This window comes from Coffea eugenioides, chromosome 7, assembly GCF_003713205.1.
Source record: "Coffea eugenioides isolate CCC68of chromosome 7, Ceug_1.0, whole genome shotgun sequence".
NCBI lineage: Eukaryota > Viridiplantae > Streptophyta > Magnoliopsida > Gentianales > Rubiaceae > Coffea > Coffea eugenioides.
In genome coordinates, this window is record NC_040041.1 from 1,912,404 (window position 1) to 1,936,432 (window position 24,029).

Consider the following 24,029-nt stretch of genomic DNA (forward strand, 5'->3'; position numbering starts at 1 on the left):
ACCAAATTATGGGCAAACTAGAAAGTTTGCTGCTTTAATTAGGAGCATAGCGTTCAAGTTCTCTGCCAATCTTGGCTACATCATCTCGTTTAACTTGTGTCAAAAGATTTTGTCATCACACGACATGGATTTTGTCTTCTACTATTTCTAGTATAAGAAAGTAAAGAACAACGAACAGGAATCAAGGCCGGGACGTTTATCCAAATTTTTCTGGGCAACTAACGCAAAAGGGAAACGGCATGGAAGAATATCTGACATATTGTGGGTTCCAAATAATGCAAGTTTGATAAGCATAGGACCGTAGCAGACCTATCTTTCGACTTCAGTCTTCTGCTGTCGGTAATTTGCTTTATTGAAGGAAGAAACACATCGACAGAAAGGATTTCAGTATGAAAAGTCCATTAGGTCCTCGTTGCTACAGAAAACAGGCTCTAAAGAGACTCTCAGAACACATACTTAGGTGAGGTAAAATTTAGCCTAGCAGACAGCCGTACAAGGGTGAAAAAGGGCTCTGAAAAAGGGTATTGCAGACACCCATACAAGTTCTTGCATATACGTAGTTCCTTCTATGGAATATCTGCTTTACATACCAATGTTGAGATCGTCTCCAGCAAGAGAGTAGAGTGGAGGATCAGTTACAAAGAATACAGAGCTCCACAGCAGGATGAAGAGGCAGAAGTAGACAACTGATTTACAAGAATCCGTGTATCTTGTAGTAAGTCTGATTCCTTCCTCTTGACCACTTTCTGAAGCTTTATCATCCACTTGAATCGTAGGACATGTGAGAAAACCATATGCTAAACCTGTAAAAGCTGCTCCTACATTTGTCCTGCAACATCACAACTGAGTGAACATACTGCAAAATTGGACTTACTCCTTTATTTTACTGCTGTAACAATTTTTTTTTTTCACATATTCACCAATTGTTATAACTCTTTTCCTTATAAACGAGATCACGAGCTCGTGTATATATGGTTGCAGTTAAATTTTAGTAATAAATATTCATTTTCGTTGTTATGAGTCTGGAGTACTAACCAGTCATCAACAGGACCAAAATTGCTTAGTGTACAGCTGAGACAAGTAGCAATTATCACTTTCTGAAGCATTTTTTTAGGACCATCATCCACCACCATGTCTCGGTTCTGAATCTGATAGGCAAGCCATGCTCCAATTATAGCAAAAACCGGACCCTAAAAGAAAGGTTTGATTAGAAAACGTCCACAGCCATAAGGACAGCAATTAGATTATTCAGTAATGGAGATCTCTATGACAATGAACGACCAATTAGTAAACTTTAGGATGAATTCTGCAGTTGTGCACCATTATTTTAAGGGGTGAGATGCTGTTTACCGTCCCGCCTACAGTTGGATCTGGTGTATGAAGAAAGCTGATCAGATTGCCAGAAAGTCCCCCGAGCACATATATCAAAAAGAAGGTTACTGAGCCATATGCACGGCATACTTCAGGCCCATAGGTCATGAGCATCCAACAACTAAGGGCGATATGGAAAACTCCAGAGTGCTGCAAATTAAAGGATTTAGTCCTTGTACCCAGAATCTAATCAACAAAGTACTCTACTAAACATGGAATTAATCCTCAAGGATTTCTACTCTCCAGCAGCAAGTCTGATCTGATCCCATTTTTTCATTGCTTATGGCTAGAATACATTCTCAAAAAAAATTTGATGTACTAAGCTTATCATAACATGTCATTACATGTCTTCAAAAGCAGGAGTTAACTAATAGTATCCGCTGAGTGAAACAAAGTAATGTTTCATTGCAGACTCCATGTACTAAATCATTAGGTATGATAGTCCTTTCAACAACTCTTTTTTTAAATTACTGCTGCTTCAGTATTAATCTAAAAGAATGGAAAGCTAATAACTGCAAAGAAGCACGAACCCAGTTTTCAATCTTGTACCAGAAACATAGGTGTTACTAGCCTCCACCATTCTCCATCTAGGATCAAATGATTTATCTTTGCTCCATAGGCCATTGGAATTGAAAAGAGCTGTAACTCAGAGTTCCTAATTGGACTTGCTAATTCAAACAGGAACACGGCAATGTTTATAGAAGCTAGTAATCCTCTGCATCAAGATAAGATCTATGAGTTTAAAATACAATAGATCTTGAGAAGCTACAAATATAGACTTGCTTAGAATAAACATTAAAATTAGGGAGAGATGCCGATCCTTTACATTAAGTAAAAGTTGGATACTTCGTCATCTGAAATCTTCTGAGCAACCCCAGTCAACTGCAGATGAGTTCTATAATTCTTCAATTGAGAACTTTCATAGACTCTCTTGACGTGAGAGCTTGGTACTGTTTCACAAGATTTGTCTCCAGAAGAAGAGGAAATATACTTTGTTGAGTTTGCATCTGAATAAGGATTAGTAACCAAAACTCAATTTCCTTTCAGACATGAAACCCAGTGAACTAGAGCTAATCAGTAAACAACGGATATGTATCATAATTAGCACGATACTATGCATGAAATTTAAAAGGAACACTTGAAATATTTTTCCACGTCTGAGGTGAAAAAAAACGTAGTCAACATGTCATTCAATTGTAAAACACATTAGCGGAATTAACTTTTATATACCGTTCATCAAGTTAATAAATATTCCCTGCTCTCGCATTTGAATGTCTTGGATTCAATTGGAAGGAGTTTCAGTAAGTAAAAAAAAAGTTGGTAATTGTTGAAGAAAAAAGAAAGAAACAATAAACCTTGTTGGAGCAACTGATGAAATGGTCAGACATGTGGCTTGGAACTACCATATTGCAAGTCAAGAATTTTGAGTTATTAAAAGTCTTCCTCCACTGTGACAGTATCAGGAAGAGGAAGGTTTTTCAAAGCTTGAATAAGTACTCACAAAACCCTGTAAAATATATCATATTTTTTCACACGTGTACCACATTATTCAAGAAGGACCACAAATTATCGGAAGATTAAAGTAGACATGATACAAGATGTGAACTCTTCTAGTTTGTTGAATATTTTCGTCTGTCAATCCTTCTCCACTTCTCCCACCTCCCTTTTTAATATTTTCTTTGAATGATTTTTTGACAACAGACTCCAATCCTATAGCAAAAAATATAACATGTAGCTAGAATGACTTGCATCTCATTACCTTCAGTGATTTTCCCAAGGTATTCTTCTAGAGCTGCCAACCCCTTTTTTGCTTTTAAGTCATCGCTTGCATCAAATGACTGCTTTCTTTTACCGAATGATCTTGAAGAAGACTGCATACCGTCATTGTGGAGCTTTTGGAAATAAGAATCTAAGGATCTCAATTGATTTTCAGAAGAGCTTAACGAATCGAAGACTCTGCATAATTTCCCACCATGTGAACTACTACAGTAACTGGAAGCTAAAAATCCACCTTCCTTCTGCTGCCCAAGTGAAATCAATGTAAATTTTCCTCGTAACAAGGCTCCCCCTTGCATCATCGTGTAAATTTTCATACGAACCGAGACAATATCATATAACACATTTTATCTCCTCCTGTATTAATTTGAATTTAAATGAAGATCAGATAAAGAATGAAATAAGTGGTTTCAGGAACTCTTATTAGCCCACATCTACGAGTCTAACTTCAAACGAACACTGAAAAAAAAAACTATCTTGTAAATACACCTGTAAGTAACTTTTGATTAGACTTATTCATTAAAACTTTCACCAGTAAGGCATCGGCCTAAAATACTGTTCTAAGTAAAGAGAAAAGGTTGCCTCAGCCACAGCGGCATATCTTCAAGTTAGATGTCAAGATGTTAACTACACAAGAAAAATTCTAGCTACCAGCGAAACAGCAACAGCTACAGCTTAAGTTTCATGGGCCTGAAGGTCTTCTTGTTCAAACAAAATCATTATATTTATACACATCTAAGTTCAAAAGAAATTATAACCATGCCATCCTGTTTTCGTCCATGCAACGGAGAGAAAATCATCATGAACGCATAAAAGCTTGAATGAGGGACCCAGGAAGCACGAACTTAACTTCCACTAAACAATTCGAACTAGTTATTCTTTCTAGATAGCAGAAAAAGAACCAGAATATGGTAATTTGCTTGAATCGATCGTTCAAGCCTATATACAAGCAGTTCATCGACGCTAGTTGTTACATAACATATATGTGCAAAGATACCAGCGTATTAGACAGAGAGAGTAAAAGTATATGACGTTAAAAAGATTGTATCCTTTCAGTTTCAGATAGATAGTTACCGGGTGGACAGACTGGAGAAGCAGATTCTTGACTGACATCAGAAAATGCCCGGAGGAGCTACTACTTCCATTAATGCATGGGGTTTTAGTTGTCGCAGAATAGAAATGAAATAAAACGAAACTCTTTTCCAAAATTAGAGCGCGACGTTATGGTAACCTTATCTTCGTTATCCTCCCATTAACTGTGTGCCAGCCACGTTTATGGACTCCAATTTTCTTACACCGCTGGAATTTGACAAAAATTTCCCCACCGTTTTAGTCAAATCCACGATAAAAATCTCTAGTGGGACAATTCCAATCTTTTTTTTTTTTTTGGGTACCATACAATATAAATACCATAAAAAAAGTTAGCTTAGTTTATGGAGTTTTTGAGAATTTGACATCTTGAACAATGAACAAAAATATTATTATTGATTAAAATTTTGTTCTGACCGCTAGCTATTGTACGTGCATTATTGGAACGTTTCCCCTTATAGTCTCTATTAAATCAACAAATAAGTCCACTACCATTCTTCCCCTTCTAATTTTCTCTTGTAACGTTCCCACTCAGGCCTACCTTGGGAATGAAGGAAAAGGAATAGTACAAATGTTCAAGTTGCTTGAGAGTTTAAGAAACTAACGAAGTGTTTTTTTTGATATATATATATATATATATTTTTTTTTTGAGTTAAATGTTTTGAATTTAGAATCTCCTACTTACAATTCTTTATTTTGATCACCCAACCAAACCCTTCTCATATTTTTTTGACATATTGACTATTAAAAATTTTGTTTTATTGATAATTGGCATTTAGAAGAGAGTTGGAATGCAAGAGAGGGATGAATTCAACGGTTCGGGAAAAGGAATGCAAATGAGAGGTTTTAAACAAATTGTTCTCAATTGATTTTGATTTTCCTTCCGCTTAAAATTCTTAAACAAATTGTTCTCAACTAATTCAATTATGGTTCGTGTCTTCTCATTTAGTGTTAAAAAAGCTATTTTAATGAACAAATAGATGTTCTTATTATGCTTATATGCTACAATAGTAAATTTTTGTGCTAATTATATATGAGTAAATCTTATATACATTGACAGTGTATATATTATCACTTTTATATTCATGACATGTGTGCAAAAGTTAAATTTCAATTTCAAATTCAAATTTTGTATTGTTGTCGTTCATTACACACTGTCACTGTAGGAAAGATTAATCAATTATATATATGTTAAATGAAAAAAAATAAAGGAGATATAGATAAATTTAGAAGTGGGACAAGAATAGCTTGAAAATTAAGACAGACATAAAAAGTTATCTAATCATAGTTTAGTAATTATGGTAAGATAATTTAGTAATTATGTTGAAATTTAAATGATATTTTTGTCGAGTAAGATAGAATCATAATCTAAAAGTACCTTGACACCTATTCGTCAATTTCAATCTTTTTGGGTTCAAAAAAATCTAAAATTAAAATCTCAAGATCAATTAAAGCACACAAAAAAATAATTTTTCAAAAACAGCCAAAACCAGTTTTCAAAATCAAGTCTTCCCTATGTATTCTTTTCTTTTCCATCCAAATGCGTTCATCTAAACCAGGCCTGAGCAAGTATAAGCGCAAAATCCTCTGTGGGTCTCCTCTTTTCATCGCTCTGGACTCCAACCAAGCTACCTCCAAACGAGGCCTAACAAATTAGCGGAGGCTAGCGCCAAAAATTGAAGGGAGAGAAACCCTAATATTGGCGCAATAACATAACAGGGCCAAAATTCAAATGACCCGCTCTCACTCCTCCGCAAAATTATCGTCCCATTTCTCCCTCTCAAAACCAACGTCCAAAAACTTGAGTACGACTACTGAGTACTGGCAAGCACTTTCTAGTCTAATCCACAATATTTTCTTCACCAACGGTGATGGCGATTACTTCAACTTCTTCACCCCAACCTGATCGATCTGTATCTGTTAAAAAGAACAAAATTAAGAGTCCCAATTCAAAAGTGGACTATGAAAATAAATCCCACAAGAAACTGTCTAAAAAGGACCTCTCCTCGCCGGCGAAGCGCAACAATAACCCTGGAATTCGTTTGATTCACGGCCGGATTTATGATTCGCATAATGGCAAGACTTGTCATCAGGTAATCTTTTTACATAAATCCCAGAAAACTTAGTTATCAGTCGATGAAATTTTCATGATTCGATAGTCTAGAGAAAGCAGAAAAAATGGGTAAATTTTCAATTTAAAAGGAAGGTTATCTGCCAAACTTGGTAGTTTTTTCTATTTTACTTATTTATTTATTTATGTTTTGATTTGTGGCTGATGTAGATATGGTATACCTGGATTGCACAGATGGCATTATAATTTAGAAGTGTAATCTTATGTTTTTGGTTTTTTTAGAACTTTTCCAGTTCAGAACATTGACTTGATTGTAGGTGATATGATTTAAGTAGTAAAATTAGATGGCAGCTCATACTTTTGGCTCATTCTTGACAAAGGCTCTGGTTATACTACTCATACTTTTTTGGGTACCGAAAAAGCTGACGAGCATACGCACCCTGAAACCCATGTGCAAGAAAAGTTTAATAATTAGCTTTATCATTTGATGCTAAGCCTTTTATGCGTTTCACTTACTTTGAATCTTAATGTTTTGAAGTGCCGGCAGAAGACCAGGGACTTTGCAGCTGAATGCAAGAATATGCAAAAAGACAAGCTATGTCCCATTAAATTTTGTCACAAATGCCTACTGAACAGGTTAGATGTGATAATATCCCTCCAAATGTCAGACAGTAATTTACTCTTTTCCATGTTCTATGAGGAGCAGAGGAGTTTACTGCAGTATGCTATTCTGATTATTTCCAACTTAGGTATGGTGAAAAGGCAGAGGAGGTTGGAGTTTTGCAGGACTGGAGTTGTCCAAAGTGCAGAGGAATTTGCAACTGCAGCCAGTGCATGTAAATCCGTATTACGGTTTTTTTTTTTTTAACATGCTTACTGGGTTTTGCTTTGATGTATTTATGCAATGTACAGGAAGAAACGAGGTCACCTCCCTACTGGTATACTTGTACGTGCAGCCAAGCAAAATGGGTTTTCATCTGTTTCAGCAATGCTGCAGGTAAAGGGGCCTATGACTTGTTATGAGGAGAAGTCTGTGAAAGGTATTGATGCCTTGCCAAGAAAGAGAGCTGCACCAAATAAAATGGTTGGTAATTGCTATTAGCTTTCTATGGGAAGCTGTAATTTCATGTTGCTTCGCATCTTTGATTGATTGAGTTTTGTTGTTTCTCACAACCTATTTATAATATTATCAGGAAGTGATGACCTCTTCACCTAGAAAGCAGGGCAAGGAAAATGCTTTTGATGGAAAGATCAATTCTAACTCATGTGCTTCACCTTTGGCCTCAAACCAGGTTGAGAAAAAGTCTAAGAAGGTCAAGGTGGAACCTTCCAATGAGATGAACAATGGTAGTGCCCGTGGTCACGTAGAGGCTAATGATTTGGCAACAAAGCCAATGAAGTTCCAGGGAAAGCGAGAAGAAAAATATGGCCTTGATGATGGTTCTTTACAAAAAGAAGCTAGTTGCATGGGTGGTGAGAAAAAGCCGAAGAAAATGGCAGTAGAGGGTTCAAATGGCAAGCAGGACGGAAACATTCTCAAAGATGGTACAATTAAGGAGCCTATTAATCCTGAGGAAAAGAAGCTGAAAAAGTTAAAACAGGACAAGCTTAAGGAAATGCATAATGGCAACAAGAATGATAATGCTTTTGTGAGGAGGACTAGTCCTAGAAGGCATCAAATATCAAATGGAACTTCTAAAAAAGTTGCCAAATCTAAGAATGATAGTGATCCACCGGAAATGATGCAATGCGATGCCAAAGTTTCTGTGCAAGGTTTTGCAGAGTCCACCAATAAGAAAGAGAGGAAAGAGGAAGATGTTATTGGTAGTGAAGTTTTAGCATCTGATGATAGGAAAAACAACAATCATCATGGAACCCATGCTGGAACAGTTTTAGAGACTTTGCACATTGACACAAAAGATCAAAGGTTTCAAAACAGTGATATGGAATCTGGCATTGTATTGCCCCATGGAACTGAACTGACAAGTGTACATGACATTCAAATACCACCAGAAGATGTTGGCAAAGCCTTGCAATTCTTAGAGTTTTGTGCTGTTTTTGGAAAAGTAAGTGATTACTCCTTTAACCTGTTCTGTATTCTGTGGAATTTACATTCACATCAAAAGCTTCTTCTCTTACAGAGCACTGTTATGTAGCACCATGCATATTTGCATGTGGATTTTGCCATCATTTTTGTTTTCATTGTTTCTGGCCTGGGGTTTTAGATTTGTGGATCATGATAAGATGCCGTATCCAATTATCATTCTGATTGCACAGGTGCTTTCTCATTTGCTGTCATGTAAGCTATTGTACCTGCCTGTTAGGATGGAGTTTTGTGATGATCTATGTCAATTCACGCGTTCTTAATCCTTCAAAAGCCTTTTTGTCGCATTTTGGCTTTTGTTGGTTGTATTTCCTTCTTCCCTTCTTCACTAGTCCTCAGTATGAACAACAGGAAACTTTGTCCTTTAGTTTTGAATCTGACTCCTTTGTGTTCTTTAATAGGTTCTTGGAGTGAAGAAAGAGCAGCCAGAATGTGTGCTCAGAGATTTGATATACGGGAGAAGTAGTCGTCGAGGAAAGTATTCCGTGACAGTTCAGTTTCTTATCAAGCTCCTATCTGTAATTCGAAAGGACAGGGGACAAACGTATGGTTCTTTGTCTAGTTAAGTCTTTTTGAATAATGCCTTCTCCTTTCACTGAAGCATTTTTTACCTTGGTAACTTTTCTAGATGTTTACCACTAAGCCCAACGTATGGGCAAAATTCATGGATCAATGCACTAACAGAGTGCATTTCTGAGTCTGGAAGCATATCAAAATCACTGGACCTGAACGGGCTAGATAAAGGGGCCAATGGATATGAGAATTTAAACTCTTCGAAAAAGCTTATTATCTTAAATCTTTTATGTGACGAAGTTCTTGGAACTCTGTAAGTTGTTAAATCGTATTAATTATTGACCTAGTACTTTATTGCCATACATAGACTACTTATTATTTTTGCTGGGAGCAGAAAGATACGGAATTGGATGGAGAATCAGGTATCAAAAGCTGCTGAAATAGCTAAGGAAGATAAAGAAAGAGTTCTTGCTGCAAAGGATAAGGTAAAGAAACAATAATCAACGTAAAGTTCTTCTATAAGATGGAAGAACCAACAGTGTCTTAAAAACCGCTAATCCAAATTATTCTTGTTTTACACAGGAGAAGCGTTTGAAACAGAAAATACAAGATGAGATTGCCAAAGCAATAATCGAAAAGAATGGTGATTTTCTTTCAGTTTCAGAGCATGATGCTGTCATTTCTAAAATTAAACGTGAAGCAGCACGAGCTCATAGCGAGCTGCTGGAGTCAATTGGATTGCAATCAAAAAGTAGGTCCTCAATTTATTGAACAAATTTCATGTCTGAATTTTGAAAATGTTGGTGCAAATTGTTTGATTAGTATAGAATGATCTTCATCAAGTCAAATGTGTTCCATCAGTTAGTTCATTAGTTTTATTGAATTCCTCATTCCTCTACAATTTCTGTAATTTCTAAGGAAACAATCATGGATTAATCTTGTTTTGCTCATGCCTCTAGTTGGTTTTGCAATTCTGGAGTCAATTCACTGACTGACTTGACACTGATTTGCAGAGGAATAAGTCCTCGACATTTTTGTCTAAAATAGTACAGCTTCTATTCTTCTATGCTTCTCATCAGTCAAGTGGCTTCTGTGACGAAGTCTAACTGATTCAGAGCAGTGTTTGACATTTTTAATACACTTCCAAGGATTCTAGACATCTTTAATTGTTAAAGCCTTATATAAATGTCCAATTTCTAAGTCGTCTTGAGCGTGCTGCTGAATCAATAATTTTGCGTTGATAGCTAAATAGGCACGACAATTGGTTATAATTTGACCTACCTGCTTTGACTGTGTAGATAATCAATCATCTGATGCTGTTAGGACAGAGCCTGTCTATTTGGGAACTAATGGTCATGCATATTGGAGATTAAAATGCCTGTCCAATAAATCTGACGTACTCCTTCAAGGTATGTTCTTAGTGCACTATCTTGTAATTCATTTCAGCCTTTGGCTATTGAATCCTCTGCTTCTTCCTCTTAAAAAATAGATGTAGGAACTGGGGATACTTCTGCATCAGATGAGAAATGGTTTGGTTTTGAAGAGGAACAAAAAGAAGTACTTGAGAGGCGTATAAATAGTTTGAGGTAAATTTTCGTTATATTCTCCTATTCATTTGTTCCGCACTCCTAAATATCAGTTAAGCAGTCAGCACTTCAGCGTATTTAAGCCAGGGATGCTAGGACTTGATGGCCCAGTTCACCAGAAGATTTTAACTTCAAAGTTCAAACTAGCTGTTATGGTTGTGATTTGCATGTCTTATACAAAGCAGCGTAATCTGAATTATCACTGTACTAATTCTGGGTTCCTTATGACATTTTGCATCGTGATGTAAAGGTCAATCCTATGTAATTAGGCTCCTTTGATTGCAGAGGAAAACGGCTAAGGGCTAAGAGGGTTCCATTGCAACAGCAATCCCAAAGTAACGGAAACTTTCCGTAGGCAATAGCATGGCACTTTGTTGGTTCAGAGAGCCAGGTGTACATTAGATGTACGATAAATCCATCATGCTGGTATTATTATGTTTGATTTTCATTTCTTCATGGGTAATCTGAGATCAAAAAGCATAATCATTGTAGAGCTAATATGATATACTTGTCATGAATTGAGTTGCTAATACTTCATTAGGAAGAAAGAAATTAGTGGACGACTACAATCATTTCCAACTTGATTTCTAATTCCTGAAATGATGCCGGCGTAATGTATCTTGTGTCACTGTTGTCTGCAGGGATGCAATTTATGGTCAATTACTTCTTCTTGATGCTTCAAACCTGGCTGGGTGGATTTTCCCTACTTTTGGCAGTTTGTGAAGATGTTCATGTACTTGTACCTTGGCATATTCATGTCGTACTAATGTGTAACTCGACTGATATTTTGCATATTTTAGCAATTCTGAGACTACCTTCCTCTGAAGGTATCTCGTATTGTCTCGGGCGAAGTTTGTATTGCAAGCTGAATTGGGAGCTGCATGCTAATATTGAAATCTTTTGTTTTACATTAAGTCAAATGCTATGAAACTCAGTTTGGAGAAAATATTTATATTCTTGAAATTGGAGTAGGCATTTTAAAGTAGGTTGTTGATTTTCAGACGGGATTCTCTGTCCAATATTTTGTGTCCACTTTTTTATCCAATATAAAACTACGTAGTTCCACTTATTATATCTGCTGATGTGGCACATAAAAAAGAAATGTTGTTTGACTGTTTTATGCTTCTTCTTTTTTAGGTTTCCTTTGTTTATACAACTTTGTTACAATTTTCAAAATCTATTGCTACCGTTATAATTCTCAAAACTTGTTGCCATCGTTTTCTGTCTAGAAGACGAAAGAAGTTTCTTCAACAAAACAAATTTTTTTCCTTTTGGTATAAGTGAAAGCAAATAATTTTAGGAACCTTTATCCAATAAGAAGATAGAAGAAGATGCATAAAACAGTCAAACAGTCTTTTTTTTATGTGTTACATCAGCAGATATAATTAAGAATGGCAATGGAGGCGGGTGCTCACAGGCACCCGCACCGCAAGGGTAGAAATGGGGCGGGGCTGGACAAAATATTTTACCCTGCCTTAAAACGGATCGGGGGGTGGGGAAACATACATCCGCTGAGGGGAAATATTTTGCCCCCGCCTCCGCCCCGTCCTTTGCATACAATTAAAAAATATATATATATAATACAATTTTAAATTTTCTAAAGTTCCACCCTTACTTACAAGAACAACGTTTTGCATACAATTAAAATATATATATATATATATATATATAATACAATCCTAAATTTTCTAAAGTTGCACCCTTACTTACAAGTACAACGCTAGTCAGTGTCAACGGCCGCCGCAACAATTGAAGAAATTTCTTGGACTATTGTTGATTTGTTTCTAACGCCCCCTCCCCCAAAAGACTAAGCTATCCAATTCCAACCTGTTTTGCTCCTAACCTTTTTTTTATTTTGATCGGTTCCCTTCCTCCGCACTGAATGTAACTTGACTTGTTATAGTTTATTTCCATCTTGACAGTTTTTTAATCTTATTTAACACTGTTTACAATTGTATTATTGTAAATAAACATTTATGATAAGTTGATTTCTTCCCCCGCAGGGGAAACGGGGCGGGAGGTGAGGGGCAAGGGGCGGGGGGTGGGGGAAGAATCTCTCGCCCCAACCCCGCCCCATTGCCACCCCTAGATATAATAAGTAGAACTACGTAATTTTATATTGGAGAGGAAAGTTGACACAAAATATTGGACAGAGGATCCCGTCTGGTTGATTTCTGTCTCAAGCAATCCTTCTTACTACTGCAAACGTAATTGATTAGTTTTTAAGTATCAGAGTCCCAAAAGTTCAAAAATCTGGTTGATTGGAGATCCATAGCCTTTGTTTCCTAAAATGAAGAGAGAGAGAGAGAGAAAACTGAAGAATTCTTTAAAACCACATTTTTTTTAACGTAATGATCCCTCCGTAATGAAAATTATGCGAGCCCTTTTTTCTTTTCTTGTCTTTGTTTGTCGAAAAGGAAAAAACCTAAACTTGTTTTGCATATCATTAATGAAAAGATAAGTCAATCAATTAGTATAAGGATAATGCCAGTGTCAGGCATAAAGCAGGTTTTGGAGAGTTTCCACCATGCTTCATTAAGATATCGTTGAAAACAGGGGGAAAAAACAGAGAATTATCCCAAAAATCTCAGCAACTCTCGATAACATCATGATATCTTTAGAATTAGAATACTAAATAACTAAAAATACCAAGCAATTTCGTGAAGTCCTTTCTTGAGGACTGTATGAATCAATTTCCTATACATAAAATTACAAAATCATTAGACAACCTAAGCAAAACCCACAGCTTATGTTTCAAGTACAGGCCGGATTTGATGCTGGGATATCGCAGGACGGTCTACAGTATTGTGTTAGAAATAAGTCGAATTTCATACAAATCTTTACCTCCCTTCACTGCATCCAAAAAGGTTAAAACGACTAGTTATGAATCATTCCAATGGAAAAATGCTCTTGAAATATGATTGTTTTTCTGCATAATGCATGCCATCATTGTGCATCTCAGAACTTACCGACTTCAGCTGTTATCCCGGGTCCAAAGAAAGATGCAAATTTTGCCTACAGTTTAAAGACACTGCTGAATTAGTAAGCTCAACCAAGAAAATTAACTACATGGAGGTTGCGGGCAATCAAATGGACACCGGATCAGCTATAACAGAAAAACGATACATCCAGCTAAGCTAACAGCCAATAGGTGTAGGTTTGCCAAATTTGCATCATGAGTTGTTGTTAGTCCTCACCTGTCTTTGTTCAAAATCTGACAATTGTAGAGCTTTTGCCTCAAATACCAATATTAAACAGTATTTACCATCCTCAGTAACCTGAGACAATGAAACAAACAAGATAACATCACTGCTTCATTAACAAGTCACTGAGGAATAATATGGTCATATCAGTGGCTATTAGTATGTTACTGAGGCCATCAAAAGGACGTGCAATTTAAATGGCTCATGCAATGTCAAGCAGGCTCTTGATTTATGTGTCTAGATATAAACCACACTACTGCTTTTGAGAGTGTCATGTCTTGCATGTTTTTTAATCATAATAGATGTCCATTTCTTTTCTTGTAGATAATCATAACAAATGGTCAGATGAAAAACTTGTCATGATAGCATATGGTCACGCATGCTTCGAACATTAGCTGCAAAGTGTGCTGTTATTGAAAAAGAAAAGGAAGCTCAAGAAGCATACTTCTTCACGAATCATCTGTAAAACTGGAGCACTTCTTCGTGGAATTCCTCCACCCTAACAAAAAGAAGACACGGGTCACTTCAATGTTTCCTTTTTTCCTATTCTACAATATCATTGGAAGAGGAAATTCTGCATTTAAGTTGCATGAAGCAGGAAAGAGTGCCAAACTGAAGCACAATCAATGCAATTGATGGTCTTAAGAAGCTATGGCATTTTTTATAACTTGCTCAGATAGCATTATTAACCACTAGAGTGATATACCACAAGTTTCAAATATCATTCATAAAATGGCAAAATCCCTCACCAATCATCTAGGCAGTAGCTTCTAAAAAGATTCTAAGCTTGCTGCAGTTAACAATTTGAGTGCCTGAGATATTTTCTAGAGTGTCTCCTGCTCCTAGTTCATGTAATTCGTTCTTTTCTTTCTCTCATTTTTTTTTTTGGGTTCTACCCCGGAAAATTGCAAAAGCTGATCTAAATACAGAATAAAAATCATTTGAATACATCATTGTATTAGAACTCATCCTGACTAGTATTCTTGACTCAAATTCTCAGAAGCATATAGGCCTATCCAATGAGGTTTTTAGGTCCTCTTTCTGCCTTTCCAACCCAAAAGTCAAAACCTTTCCACTTTTTCATTCTCATTGTTCATGTTGGGGTTTTTTGGGCGAATACATGTGCTTGAAGGGGGTGCGAGGCTGAGGCTTGGGGTTGTGGACTCAGATGAATGTAGATAATTTTCTGTTAAAATAATAGGGAAATTACCTGACCATACTGGAAAATCCTTTTCAATGCCTCGTCTAGGTGCTGCTCATCTCCATAACGATATCTTGTAACATCACTTCTGACCTAATAAACAAAAGACACGACTTTGCATGATTTTACAACCAAGGAAAACCTGATATGCGTGGTTCCTCGTAGCATAAGCCATATTTAGAGTTCACCTGCTTGAGGGTTGGGGTAGCACAACTTTCCCGCAGCTTTTGAGCATCTGAATGGGTCAAGCAGGGCACAGGTTTAAGCTCTGCATACTGCATAAAATAATGGCTTTAATACAACGGAAAACTTTGAATATAACTTGCCAATTTTATCAGCCAGCAAAACGCAGAGTTTATAGCTTCTTTAGCCGATGACTGAAATCATTTATGTAACAGGAGTCAGGACACGCCAATATCTTGGAAGTATAAAGAATAAGAAATCTTTCCTCAAAAAAAAAAAAAAAATTTTATTGAAGCCTTTCAATAACAAACAAGCATTCACCTTGAAAGCCATTCCAATGATTGTTAGTGGAAACCCATATGTAAGCATTAAAGCAGACCACTCAGATCCAGGAAGGATGTTGAAGTATGCCCCAAAACCATACCTGTGTTATTTTGAAAAAAGATGAAATTAATTGAAGATGCACCTTGAATGATCACGATAGACTATGAAAGAAACATTATTCTGTACATAAGACAAAAAGATTCTAGCAATTTGGAGATATCCAATTTCATTAGATTACTACAAGGCAGAATAAAGTAGTTGGGAATCAACAATATATGTTATGAGCAGCATGCATTGTTGGTGAAATGTGCTTACGAGAGAAGTGTAATTCCACCACCTAGGCCAATCACCCCGAATGAGACCTGCAATAGTTGGCAATACCGTAAAAATCCTAATTTGACAGGCTGGGCACCAGATTGATACTATCAGAAGTGTCATGTAAATTGTACTACATCACAATATACAAAGAAAGCCAATTTTATAGTTGTTTGTTCCAATACAGTATTCAATTTTGTCCCCATTTCCAGTATATCCACACGGACAGCATTGCAAGTTGCTCTATCAAGCAAAATCGTATAAAAAGAACAGAGAATTAAGATAGCACAAACGCGCAAGAGCCCTTAAATACTCATGGCTATTGTTTTTGTCCGACCCAAAATGTCCACTTTTCCTAATAATCCTTATAGAGGGGGAAAAAATAGAAAAACTAGATAAACCGCCTTTTTAAGTGTACCTTGGCGAGGGAAAACTCATCATCGGGAACAAGGGACTTGTCGGCGGAAGGGGTGCTGGTGGTGGGCTGAGTTGAATCGGCCGCTTTGAAGATGGGTCTGAATCGAAGATTATGATGATGGGTGGTTCTTTCTTGAATGATAGCATATAAACTGGAGTCTGGTCTGCTATGTGTGGTTGCTCGGTTTAGATACTGAAGATAGCTGCAATTGCAACATTGCAGAAAACGTGGTGAACATGGCACAGTCCTTCCTCCTCCTCCTGCTGTAGTTGGCAAGGATGGTGTTGCTGCCATTGCAGTAGAATTCATGGCCATATCTGCTGAATTTTTTGGGTTGGTGAGATTAGATTACCCAGACAAAACTTTGCTAAACCACTACAGTTATTGGTTGTGGAGGGAACACGCTCTCAGCCGCCAATTCTTTCAGTTGATGATGTGGCGTTCTTTTATCTTCTCGTTTTTCTTCTTTATTTATTGTAATTTATCCCTTTTTCCTATTTTATTGAATTCATTGATTCAAATGGGAAAAAAAAAGAAAAGAGATGCTAGTAAATTAAATAACTCATTATTTTCTTCTTCTTCTTTTTTTTTTGGTACATTTTCTAGTTGTCAAATGAAAGTTATGCTGACTTCCTCCATTATTATTTACAAAAGACCTAATTTAAGGCTAGTTCAAAATTTTGCTAATTATTAGGTTAATTTGGCAATTTTCACAAAAATATCTCATCTTAGACGTGACATAATAGTACCTATTACTTTTAAATATGGCTTTTCTTATAAAAAATAATTTTGCCCTCTTTTTTTTTCAAATATTGATAACAAAATTTTGGTGCCTCTGTTAAAAACTTACTAAGGGAATTATTTGTTTTCTGTTATTTGCTTTTGCATTTTATTAATTACGAAATGGCCGCCCCAACCCAATGAAAAGAAAGGGGAAAAAAAACATGCATTGTGTTCAAAAGTTCACTGGACTTCTGAAATCAGCCCAATATGAATATGGCTTCATTTTGTGGCCCACAGATTAAGTAGTAGGAGTTTTGGTCTTCAAACCAAGTAACGTGTCCTTTAGTCCTCAACAGGTTTACAGCACAATAGCTCTTCTACTTTTAAGTTCATCTTTCATCATCTAATTTTAGCTCTTCTACAGGTTCTTTTCAGGAAGCCTAGAAACTTTCACAACCCATCTGTAAATCCGAAAAGAAAAAATGAAACTATTCGTGGCCCATTAAGAATGTTGGAGGGAGTTGTGTGCTTTTGTCCTCCATTACGCATTTCTATGTTATAAAATTTCTTAAAATAACAAATGCCCCGCTAAGAGAGATATTTTAAAATTTTAAAAAAACTTTTAATTATTGCATGAGATACACGTGTCAATTGAAAGATGGTGTAACAAGAGTATAATAGGAAAAACTATAACGGAAGATCCTTTGCTGAAGTTGAAGGAAGGAACAATGCAATCGTTGCAGGATAGACACTTGTGTTCATTTCAACAAATTTCAAGTAATTTGTTCAACAATATAAATCATTAGAACACACAAAAAAAAAATATTTTTTTTCATACACAACGTTAAAAAACTATATATATATACCATGCAATCTGAATTTTACTTTTTTGAAATTTTAAAATTTGGCCAATCATGACTATGAACCTTTGCTTTAAGGCAACTATTCCTACCTCTGTTGCCATGGAGGGAAATAACTTGAATCCTGCATTCCACAATTGCTTAAAAAACTGTTAATTTTAGTCCCAGAAGGGGACGGGTTTGCTGGAGAATATCTTTTTCTTTTTGGAAATAATTAGAACAATGTATAAACTACTAGGGGTGTTCATTAACCGGTGATTGATAATTTGGTAAAAAAATTTTTGAGAATTTTGGAATTAATTTTTGAAGACCAATATTCAATTATTATCTAAGTTTTAGTTTGGTAAATTGGATATCAATAATTGGATTTCGTCTGGAGAATCGATAATTCAGTACTGTCTTAAATCTAAAATGTCAAATATTAAGTTAAGACATTTTATCTCTCTCTAAAAAAATTGTTGCACTAAAATAATATCTGATACGTTTTTCTAACAAAATTGAATCAATTTGGCTAGTAATATTATGCCAGATAAGTAGTTAGTAGTCAATACTGAACTAATTACGAATTACGAATTAAGTATATAGTAATGTGTGTGTGTGCGTGTATATGTAACTAATATAATATATATAACATTATATTATAATACTATAATATTACATATATATAATATTATAATAAAAAACAATATATATTATTAAAGTTTCTCAAATTCGGCCGATAATTTGATGAAGCATTTTTTCATATTCGTTTCCAAATTGTTTTATTAAACATAATAATAAACTATATTTCGATTTTACCGAAATCCAAAATTCAATCGGTCGATTTTTCCTGATGTTTTTTGAACACCCTTCCTAAAAACTGGTGCATGGATAGAATCCAGCGAACACTTGGGTTGCATTAACAAAATCATTTCTTGTGTCCGCTTTTACGCAAACTCGTGCAGCCAGCCATTACGTTTGTCATTTGATAACACTCCCCCTTGTGGTGAATTAATGCTTGAAGTCTGGAAAGAATGATATGTTAACTACGAAGCCAAATTGTCACGTATTAAATTGTAGTAGTAAGTACATGAGATCCAGCCCCCACGTGAATGGTCCAGCGGTAGCGCCTCTCACCAGTGATCCTTGAGGTCACAAGTTCGAGTCTCCGCTACGCTGGATTCCTCCGCGCACTTAACGTGTTCGGGCCGGGTTGGAGCGCCGGATCCGGATCGCAGGGAATTAGTCGGGTCTCGTAAGGATTGAACCGGACACCCCTGTGTCGACCAAAAAAAAAAAAGTACATGAGATCCAGAAATTATTATTACCATTTTTTACCTAGCAGACCACCCACGACATGATGCACCGTGTCGTGACTGCCATAATTGTGCAGAACAGATGGAATCTCACGGAAATCCATTCATTGAATTGAAAGAGGAAGTACAACATTTCATCCATCAATGATCAAACAAAAGGCAAAAAGCAAGAGCGGTGATAAAATGAATGAAACACTTTACTACTGTGTTGGATTATATGTATGGTTCATCTTTTGACTGAATTAGTAAGCTGGGGAAAGCGGAAAAGGGCTCAGAAACTGTAAGAAAGAAAGTAGAAAATGCAATAGACCAGAGGAATCCACTCAGCCAGAAAAGCAAGCACATGACCCCTATCAAAGCATCACAGTTGCAGGTGCATTCATTCTATTCCTGTTTTAAGGAAAAGAACTACTTTTATTGCTTCCCTACGTTGTTGCTCCTCTTTTTCCCTTTCCTTGGCAAGCTTCCTGTTACGACGCGATATGACGCGACTGACTGTGCATCAGAGAGCATCTTCCTTCCTTCCTTCCTTACTTCCAATAATGGCTCTCCACTATGTCTAAGTCTAACCTCCTCGGGTGGTGGTACCAAAAAAAACAAACAAGGGTTGTACGTCAATTTGTCGAGCAGTCCCAGAGAAAAAGAGGAAAGGAGGATGAAAAAGGGGAAAAGGGAAAAGAGGATCCAAGAGGGCCGATAATAGAGAAGGGGTTGTGCCAAAATTCTCGAGCAAGTTACAAAAAACATGCACGTGAGACCTCAAAGCTTATTCCACTTCCACCAAAATAAAAACAAAACTTGGACGTCACTTTGGTAACAGAAGAACTAATTTCGCATTCCAACCATAGCATTCAAGAAGTAACCATGAAATGAAAGTGTCTTCACCTTCACCAATTTATGACACTGAAAATAGAAAGATATAGTACTAATTAATAATCTTTGATCATATATAGGGTTCACCCAAAGAGTGAAAAATAAAATTCAGGGAACAAGTTGGATTATTTCTGATGCCGGGCCGACGCAACAATAACAGTAGTAATAGTAGTAGTAGTATTTGCTCTCTTTTGACACCCATTCATGCAGTAAACAAGCACATTCTTCTTCTTATTACTGCTTGCTGCTTTGTGTTTCTCTCTTTGCCTTCTTCTCTTCCACAAACTCCACGACAAACATCCAACTTGTTGCTTCGCTTTCGTCTTGTTTCCTTCACCATTTCTCTTGGTTTCTTCCTCTTCCTCTGACGTTTCCTTCACTTCTCCCACCTGTAAAGCTTATTTTTATGAGCTTCAGTTCATTCAATTAGCTGGGAATTGGAAATAATTATTGAAATCAATTCGGAACGACCAGATAAATAAATTTTGATTTGGACTAAAGTCAGGGTTAAAACTGTGGAAGGATTATGAAAAACGGTACCTCACTATTCAAGTTGGATTCTAAAATCCCCATTTCTTAAATATAAATGTCAACAGAATTGAAATAAACCCTGTTCGATTTTGAAGTAACTCCAAAGAATACCATATTAATTAATCTCTAGCTACATACAATAACATTGCTGGTTAACGTGAAGCACGTACGCAATCAAATTTTCTTTCTCGTACCAAGTACACTCAAACTTATATATGTTGCTCAATAGGTACTACTTGGAAGATTGTGCCAGCCATTAAGCGGTAACCAGTGACTTACCACATCAGATTTAATTTTTTCACTAGAAACCGGAGAGTCGCTACGCTTTATTGACCTTTCTTCAATTGAAGGAGTAGGAGCAGGGCTAGGACTATCTGAACTGAAGTCAGGTGGGGTGCTTTGAGTTCCAATGTCTCTAGTACTCATGCTTCGCATTTTCTTCTCTGCAGTTAGATATTATTAACACGAGCGAACTTTAGACCATAATATTGGATGGTGATAGCTAGTTTTGAAACAATAATGTCATACTCACGGGTCAAATTAAAAGACTGGCAATTCTAATGCTACGGGTCGGCAAGAGGAACATGAATTTACTACCTTGGAATTGAATTTGAACTTCATCTTCATGTATGGTGATAGCTGGCTTAGTCTCATATTGTCGCGAATGAGTCGGATAAATAAGCGGTGCAGACATTGTAATTCTGCTGGCTAAGTTGCGAAATGATCTTGCACTGAGTGTCTTTGCCGACAAACACTCCAATGGAACTTCTCCAGATAAGGGGTTGCATATATACTTCTCTGCTTCATTCCACTTGGAGTTAAGAGCCAACCCATCAGGCGACAAGTGCTCCCAACTATACACTGTTTTCGCTTGCAATGCTGCATGAACGACATAGATTCTTCACCACAACGTTGATTTTTTTTTTTTTACAAAAAAAAAAAGAGAGCTTTCTTGAGAAACATGCTGGACTTAATTTTGCTTGAAAATGAACAAAATCTTACCCTTAAGTGCATTGGTGAATGAATATGTCGAAGGGTCGATTTCCTCTGAGCAAAAGAAGACGTTAATAAGACGTCCAATTATTTGATTGGAGGAAGAAGAGGGGTTAATCAAGTTACCTCTAAGGGTATAGCCGGGAGAAGAAGCTGTACTAGAAATGGTTATGTTTGATCTGAAGGACCTTGCATCTTCTCTAAAACTTCGAATATTTGATGCTGAGAATCTTCTTGAACTTGTATTTTCGCGGCTGATTCGAGCCTTCAGAGCCCATTCATTTAAGTTGAACTCAGACTCATCTCTTCGTCTTGATCCTATAGGAGTAGTAAGAGATGGCTCCATCGCAGATGCCATGTCACTATGGAAATGCTGATTCTCAAGATTAATACGCCTTTACCTTGTAGCAACTTACTGCACACTTTTATAGTACTTGAATTTCAAATATGACAGAAAGATGCTTGACAGTATCCATTCAAAACCATTCGAGTCCTGCCAAAAAAGATATTCAAATTCTTCAACCAGAGACTAATAAACTTCCGGTTTTTTTTTTTTTGTGGTGGTGGTGGTGGGGGGGGGGGGGTTCAGGGTTCTTACTTCTTATGCGGTACAAGCCGGATAAGCTAATACCAAATTGACACATGGACACCAGGATGGACCTTGGCATGCAAGATTTTATTCAGAATATGGCTTTTATATCAAAATGTTGGAGCATATGCACATATGGAAGAAGTTTGTTGTAGCCCTCCAATTCAAATTTAGTGGCCCTTCTTTGGGATAACAAATACACAAGTATTTATAGAGGAAAAATACAATAAAGATCTCATAGTTGGCCAATGAAGTTATAGCGACTGTACAGAGGGTGTGGTCACATTCCCACAGCGTATTGTGGTTTCATTTGCTAAACTGGAAGATGAAATAGACTATCCTCCTGGCTAGCTGTGTCCTGAAAGGCTGATGCAGCAGTGCAATTAATTAATGTTCTGCAGAGAGACAGGGTGGAAATTGAAGTTGATGCAGATCTAATTTGAGATGTGAGTTAATCGGCTGCAGGCTAACTGCTTTGATAGCCAGGAAATTGATGATGACCGATCCCATGTCCCGATTAAGTTAAATCTATGTTATCTCATTTTCCATGTTCTTTAGTCCATCATAGCTCTCACGTATTGATACGTTGCATGGTGAAATGACCCTTCAGTGAAGGCGATTGCTTTGGAAATTGGAAATTGGAAATTGTCAACCGCAAACCAAAGAATTAAGGAAACACCAAAAGAATGGAATGTCTTATGTATACGTTTAAATGGTTTTGCAAATCAATTGAACTAGAGTTAGACGTTGTTGTTGTTCATTCTTTTGGCCATTTGCATTTGCAGTGGTACACACAGGTCAGTTTGGCTCCCATTTTCCGTTTGTCATTTTGTTTTTGTTTTTTGTTTTGGGACATCAAATAACGGAAAGATCATTTGTCCCTGGGCGTTGTTCCTATCTTCAACTTACCAAATGAGATGGGTGACATTCAATTTAAATCCACTTGACATACATGCAGCCCAAGAGTATAATGCAGGGACAATTTCGAGAGGGAGGAAATACAAAAGGATGGAGTCGCTCATTTTATGGTCCCATGTCTATCACAAAACAAAAATATACAGAAAAGGCCCGAGGGGAACTGCGCTTGACAGGTAAGCTCCTAAAGCCGTAAGACGCTTTGGTTCAATCATCACGGGGGAAAAAAAAAAAAAAAAAAGAGTAATCATCAAGTGAGGCACTGTTTGTTTTGAGTGAATGGGAGGAAAAGAAAAGGAAATAGAGGGATAGGATTTTTGATATTTTGAATGATTTTTGAGGGAAAGGAAGGGATAAAGTTTCGTCATTTTTTGTCGGCCTGCTTTCCATCCAAAAGTGGACGAAAATGAAGGGAAAGGGCATTTGAATGAACTCAGACTTCTTATGCTCTCGTATCTTTTATTTTCCGCTAGAATCCTTTCTTTCCCTTTCCTTCAATCCAAACGGTGCCTTAGTCGAGAGCAACTTATTAAAGGTTATTTTTGCCCCGCTGATAGTGCGTATATTAGAGTAGAGTCCACAAATAAGTAATATATACACCGTTAGTGCACTTGGGATTCTTCGTGCCACTATCTGATGCCAAATCAAGTGGCAGTCTCACTTAGGGGTACAAATGACCGAATCGAGTCGAATTTCGATCTAATCGAGTCGAATCTCAATATAATTTTACAAAACTCGAACTCGAACTTGACTGGCTCAAAATGTCAAGTTCGAGCTCGAGTTTAAAAAATTTTTTAAAAAATATTCTATTTTTAAAAAATAAATAAAATAATAATTTTTCTTAATAAATAATAAAATATTATGTATATAAATATAATTTTACTATTAAAATATATATATATATAATCGAGTTCGAATCGAATCGCGAGCTAACGAGTTTAGTATTTTTAAATTCGAGCTTGAGTTCGACTTGTTTACCTCGAGTTCGAACTCGAACTCGATGTTGACCGAGCTCAAGTCGTGCTCGGATTCGAGCCGCTCGCAATCGGCTTGCGAGTGGTTCGATTTGTTTGCAACCCTAGTTTCATTTATTACG

The 24,029-nt window shown here is 36.6% G+C and overlaps 4 protein-coding genes across 6 annotated transcripts; 1 reads left to right on the plus strand and 3 right to left on the minus strand.

Moving 5' to 3' along the window:
* Nucleotides 1-371: 371 nt before the first annotated feature.
* Nucleotides 372-4,378, minus strand: LOC113777880 (RHOMBOID-like protein 9, chloroplastic). Of its 2 annotated transcripts, none has more exons than XM_027323101.1 (7): nucleotides 4,222-4,378; nucleotides 3,131-3,504; nucleotides 2,198-2,378; nucleotides 1,921-2,086; nucleotides 1,321-1,521; nucleotides 1,036-1,190; nucleotides 372-829 (listed from the first exon to the last, which is right to left on the minus strand). In XM_027323101.1, exons 2-7 carry the CDS (start codon nucleotides 3,462-3,464, stop codon nucleotides 583-585), a joined length of 1,284 nt encoding a protein of 427 aa, XP_027178902.1. In that variant the 5' UTR covers nucleotides 3,465-3,504; nucleotides 4,222-4,378; the 3' UTR covers nucleotides 372-582. The 2 variants fall into 2 exon arrangements, with proteins under 2 accessions (XP_027178902.1, XP_027178904.1); XM_027323103.1 differs by having other exon boundaries at nucleotides 1,351-1,521; nucleotides 4,222-4,375.
* Nucleotides 4,379-5,933: 1,555 nt separating this feature from the next.
* Nucleotides 5,934-11,478, plus strand: LOC113778233. The gene is made up of 13 exons (XM_027323558.1): nucleotides 5,934-6,329; nucleotides 6,846-6,943; nucleotides 7,057-7,143; nucleotides 7,220-7,391; nucleotides 7,501-8,373; nucleotides 8,813-8,955; nucleotides 9,040-9,237; nucleotides 9,319-9,409; nucleotides 9,507-9,675; nucleotides 10,223-10,333; nucleotides 10,414-10,510; nucleotides 10,796-10,914; nucleotides 11,152-11,478. The coding sequence occupies exons 1-12, from the start codon at nucleotides 6,108-6,110 to the stop codon at nucleotides 10,863-10,865; spliced, it is 2,331 nt and encodes a 776-aa protein (XP_027179359.1). The 5' UTR covers nucleotides 5,934-6,107; the 3' UTR covers nucleotides 10,866-10,914; nucleotides 11,152-11,478.
* Nucleotides 11,479-13,003: 1,525 nt separating this feature from the next.
* On the minus strand, nucleotides 13,004-16,536 carry LOC113778154 (thylakoid membrane protein slr0575). The gene is made up of 9 exons (XM_027323447.1): nucleotides 16,155-16,536; nucleotides 15,737-15,783; nucleotides 15,419-15,521; nucleotides 15,103-15,189; nucleotides 14,924-15,007; nucleotides 14,159-14,212; nucleotides 13,708-13,788; nucleotides 13,480-13,525; nucleotides 13,004-13,363 (listed from the first exon to the last, which is right to left on the minus strand). Exons 1-9 carry the CDS (start codon nucleotides 16,467-16,469, stop codon nucleotides 13,308-13,310), a joined length of 873 nt encoding a protein of 290 aa, XP_027179248.1. The 5' UTR covers nucleotides 16,470-16,536; the 3' UTR covers nucleotides 13,004-13,307.
* Nucleotides 16,537-19,897: 3,361 nt separating this feature from the next.
* On the minus strand, nucleotides 19,898-22,104 carry LOC113777888. 2 transcript variants are annotated; one of them, XM_027323118.1, is made up of 6 exons: nucleotides 22,028-22,104; nucleotides 21,556-21,922; nucleotides 21,439-21,483; nucleotides 21,034-21,315; nucleotides 20,716-20,879; nucleotides 19,898-20,294 (listed from the first exon to the last, which is right to left on the minus strand). In XM_027323118.1, the coding sequence occupies exons 2-6, from the start codon at nucleotides 21,785-21,787 to the stop codon at nucleotides 20,031-20,033; spliced, it is 987 nt and encodes a 328-aa protein (XP_027178919.1). In that variant the 5' UTR covers nucleotides 21,788-21,922; nucleotides 22,028-22,104; the 3' UTR covers nucleotides 19,898-20,030. The 2 variants fall into 2 exon arrangements, with proteins under 2 accessions (XP_027178919.1, XP_027178918.1); XM_027323117.1 differs by having other exon boundaries at nucleotides 20,716-20,882; nucleotides 22,028-22,100.
* Nucleotides 22,105-24,029: the final 1,925 nt, after the last annotated feature.

Bases quoted from the DNA above. Each gene is read 5' to 3' on its own strand.
- LOC113778154 (XM_027323447.1), bottom strand. From the start codon at position 16,469: ATGGCCATGAATTCTACTGCAATGGCAGCAACACCATCCTTGCCAACT. The intron at 15,008-15,102 runs GTGAACTCTAAA...TTTGTTTATTAG, and splicing joins CTACCCCAACCCTCAAGCAG to GTCAGAAGTGATGTTACAAG. The intron at 13,789-14,158 runs GTATGCTTCTTG...TCATTGTCTCAG, and splicing joins TACAGATGATTCGTGAAGAA to GTTACTGAGGATGGTAAATA.
- LOC113777888 (XM_027323117.1), bottom strand. From the start codon at position 21,787: ATGGCATCTGCGATGGAGCCATCTCTTACTACTCCTATAGGATCAAGA. The intron at 20,883-21,033 runs GTAGTAAATTCA...AATATCTAACTG, and splicing joins AGTTCAAATTCAATTCCAAG to CAGAGAAGAAAATGCGAAGC. The intron at 20,295-20,715 runs GTAAGTCACTGG...TAAGCTTTACAG, and splicing joins AAAAAATTAAATCTGATGTG to GTGGGAGAAGTGAAGGAAAC.
- LOC113777880 (XM_027323101.1), bottom strand. From the start codon at position 3,464: ATGAAAATTTACACGATGATGCAAGGGGGAGCCTTGTTACGAGGAAAA. The intron at 1,191-1,320 runs GTGCACAACTGC...CCTTTCTTTTAG, and splicing joins TCTCACCCCTTAAAATAATG to GGTCCGGTTTTTGCTATAAT. The intron at 830-1,035 runs GTTAGTACTCCA...GTGATGTTGCAG, and splicing joins TTTGGTCCTGTTGATGACTG to GACAAATGTAGGAGCAGCTT.
- LOC113778233 (XM_027323558.1), top strand. From the start codon at position 6,108: ATGGCGATTACTTCAACTTCTTCACCCCAACCTGATCGATCTGTATCT. The intron at 8,956-9,039 runs GTATGGTTCTTT...TAACTTTTCTAG, and splicing joins CGAAAGGACAGGGGACAAAC to ATGTTTACCACTAAGCCCAA. The intron at 9,238-9,318 runs GTAAGTTGTTAA...TGCTGGGAGCAG, and splicing joins GACGAAGTTCTTGGAACTCT to AAAGATACGGAATTGGATGG.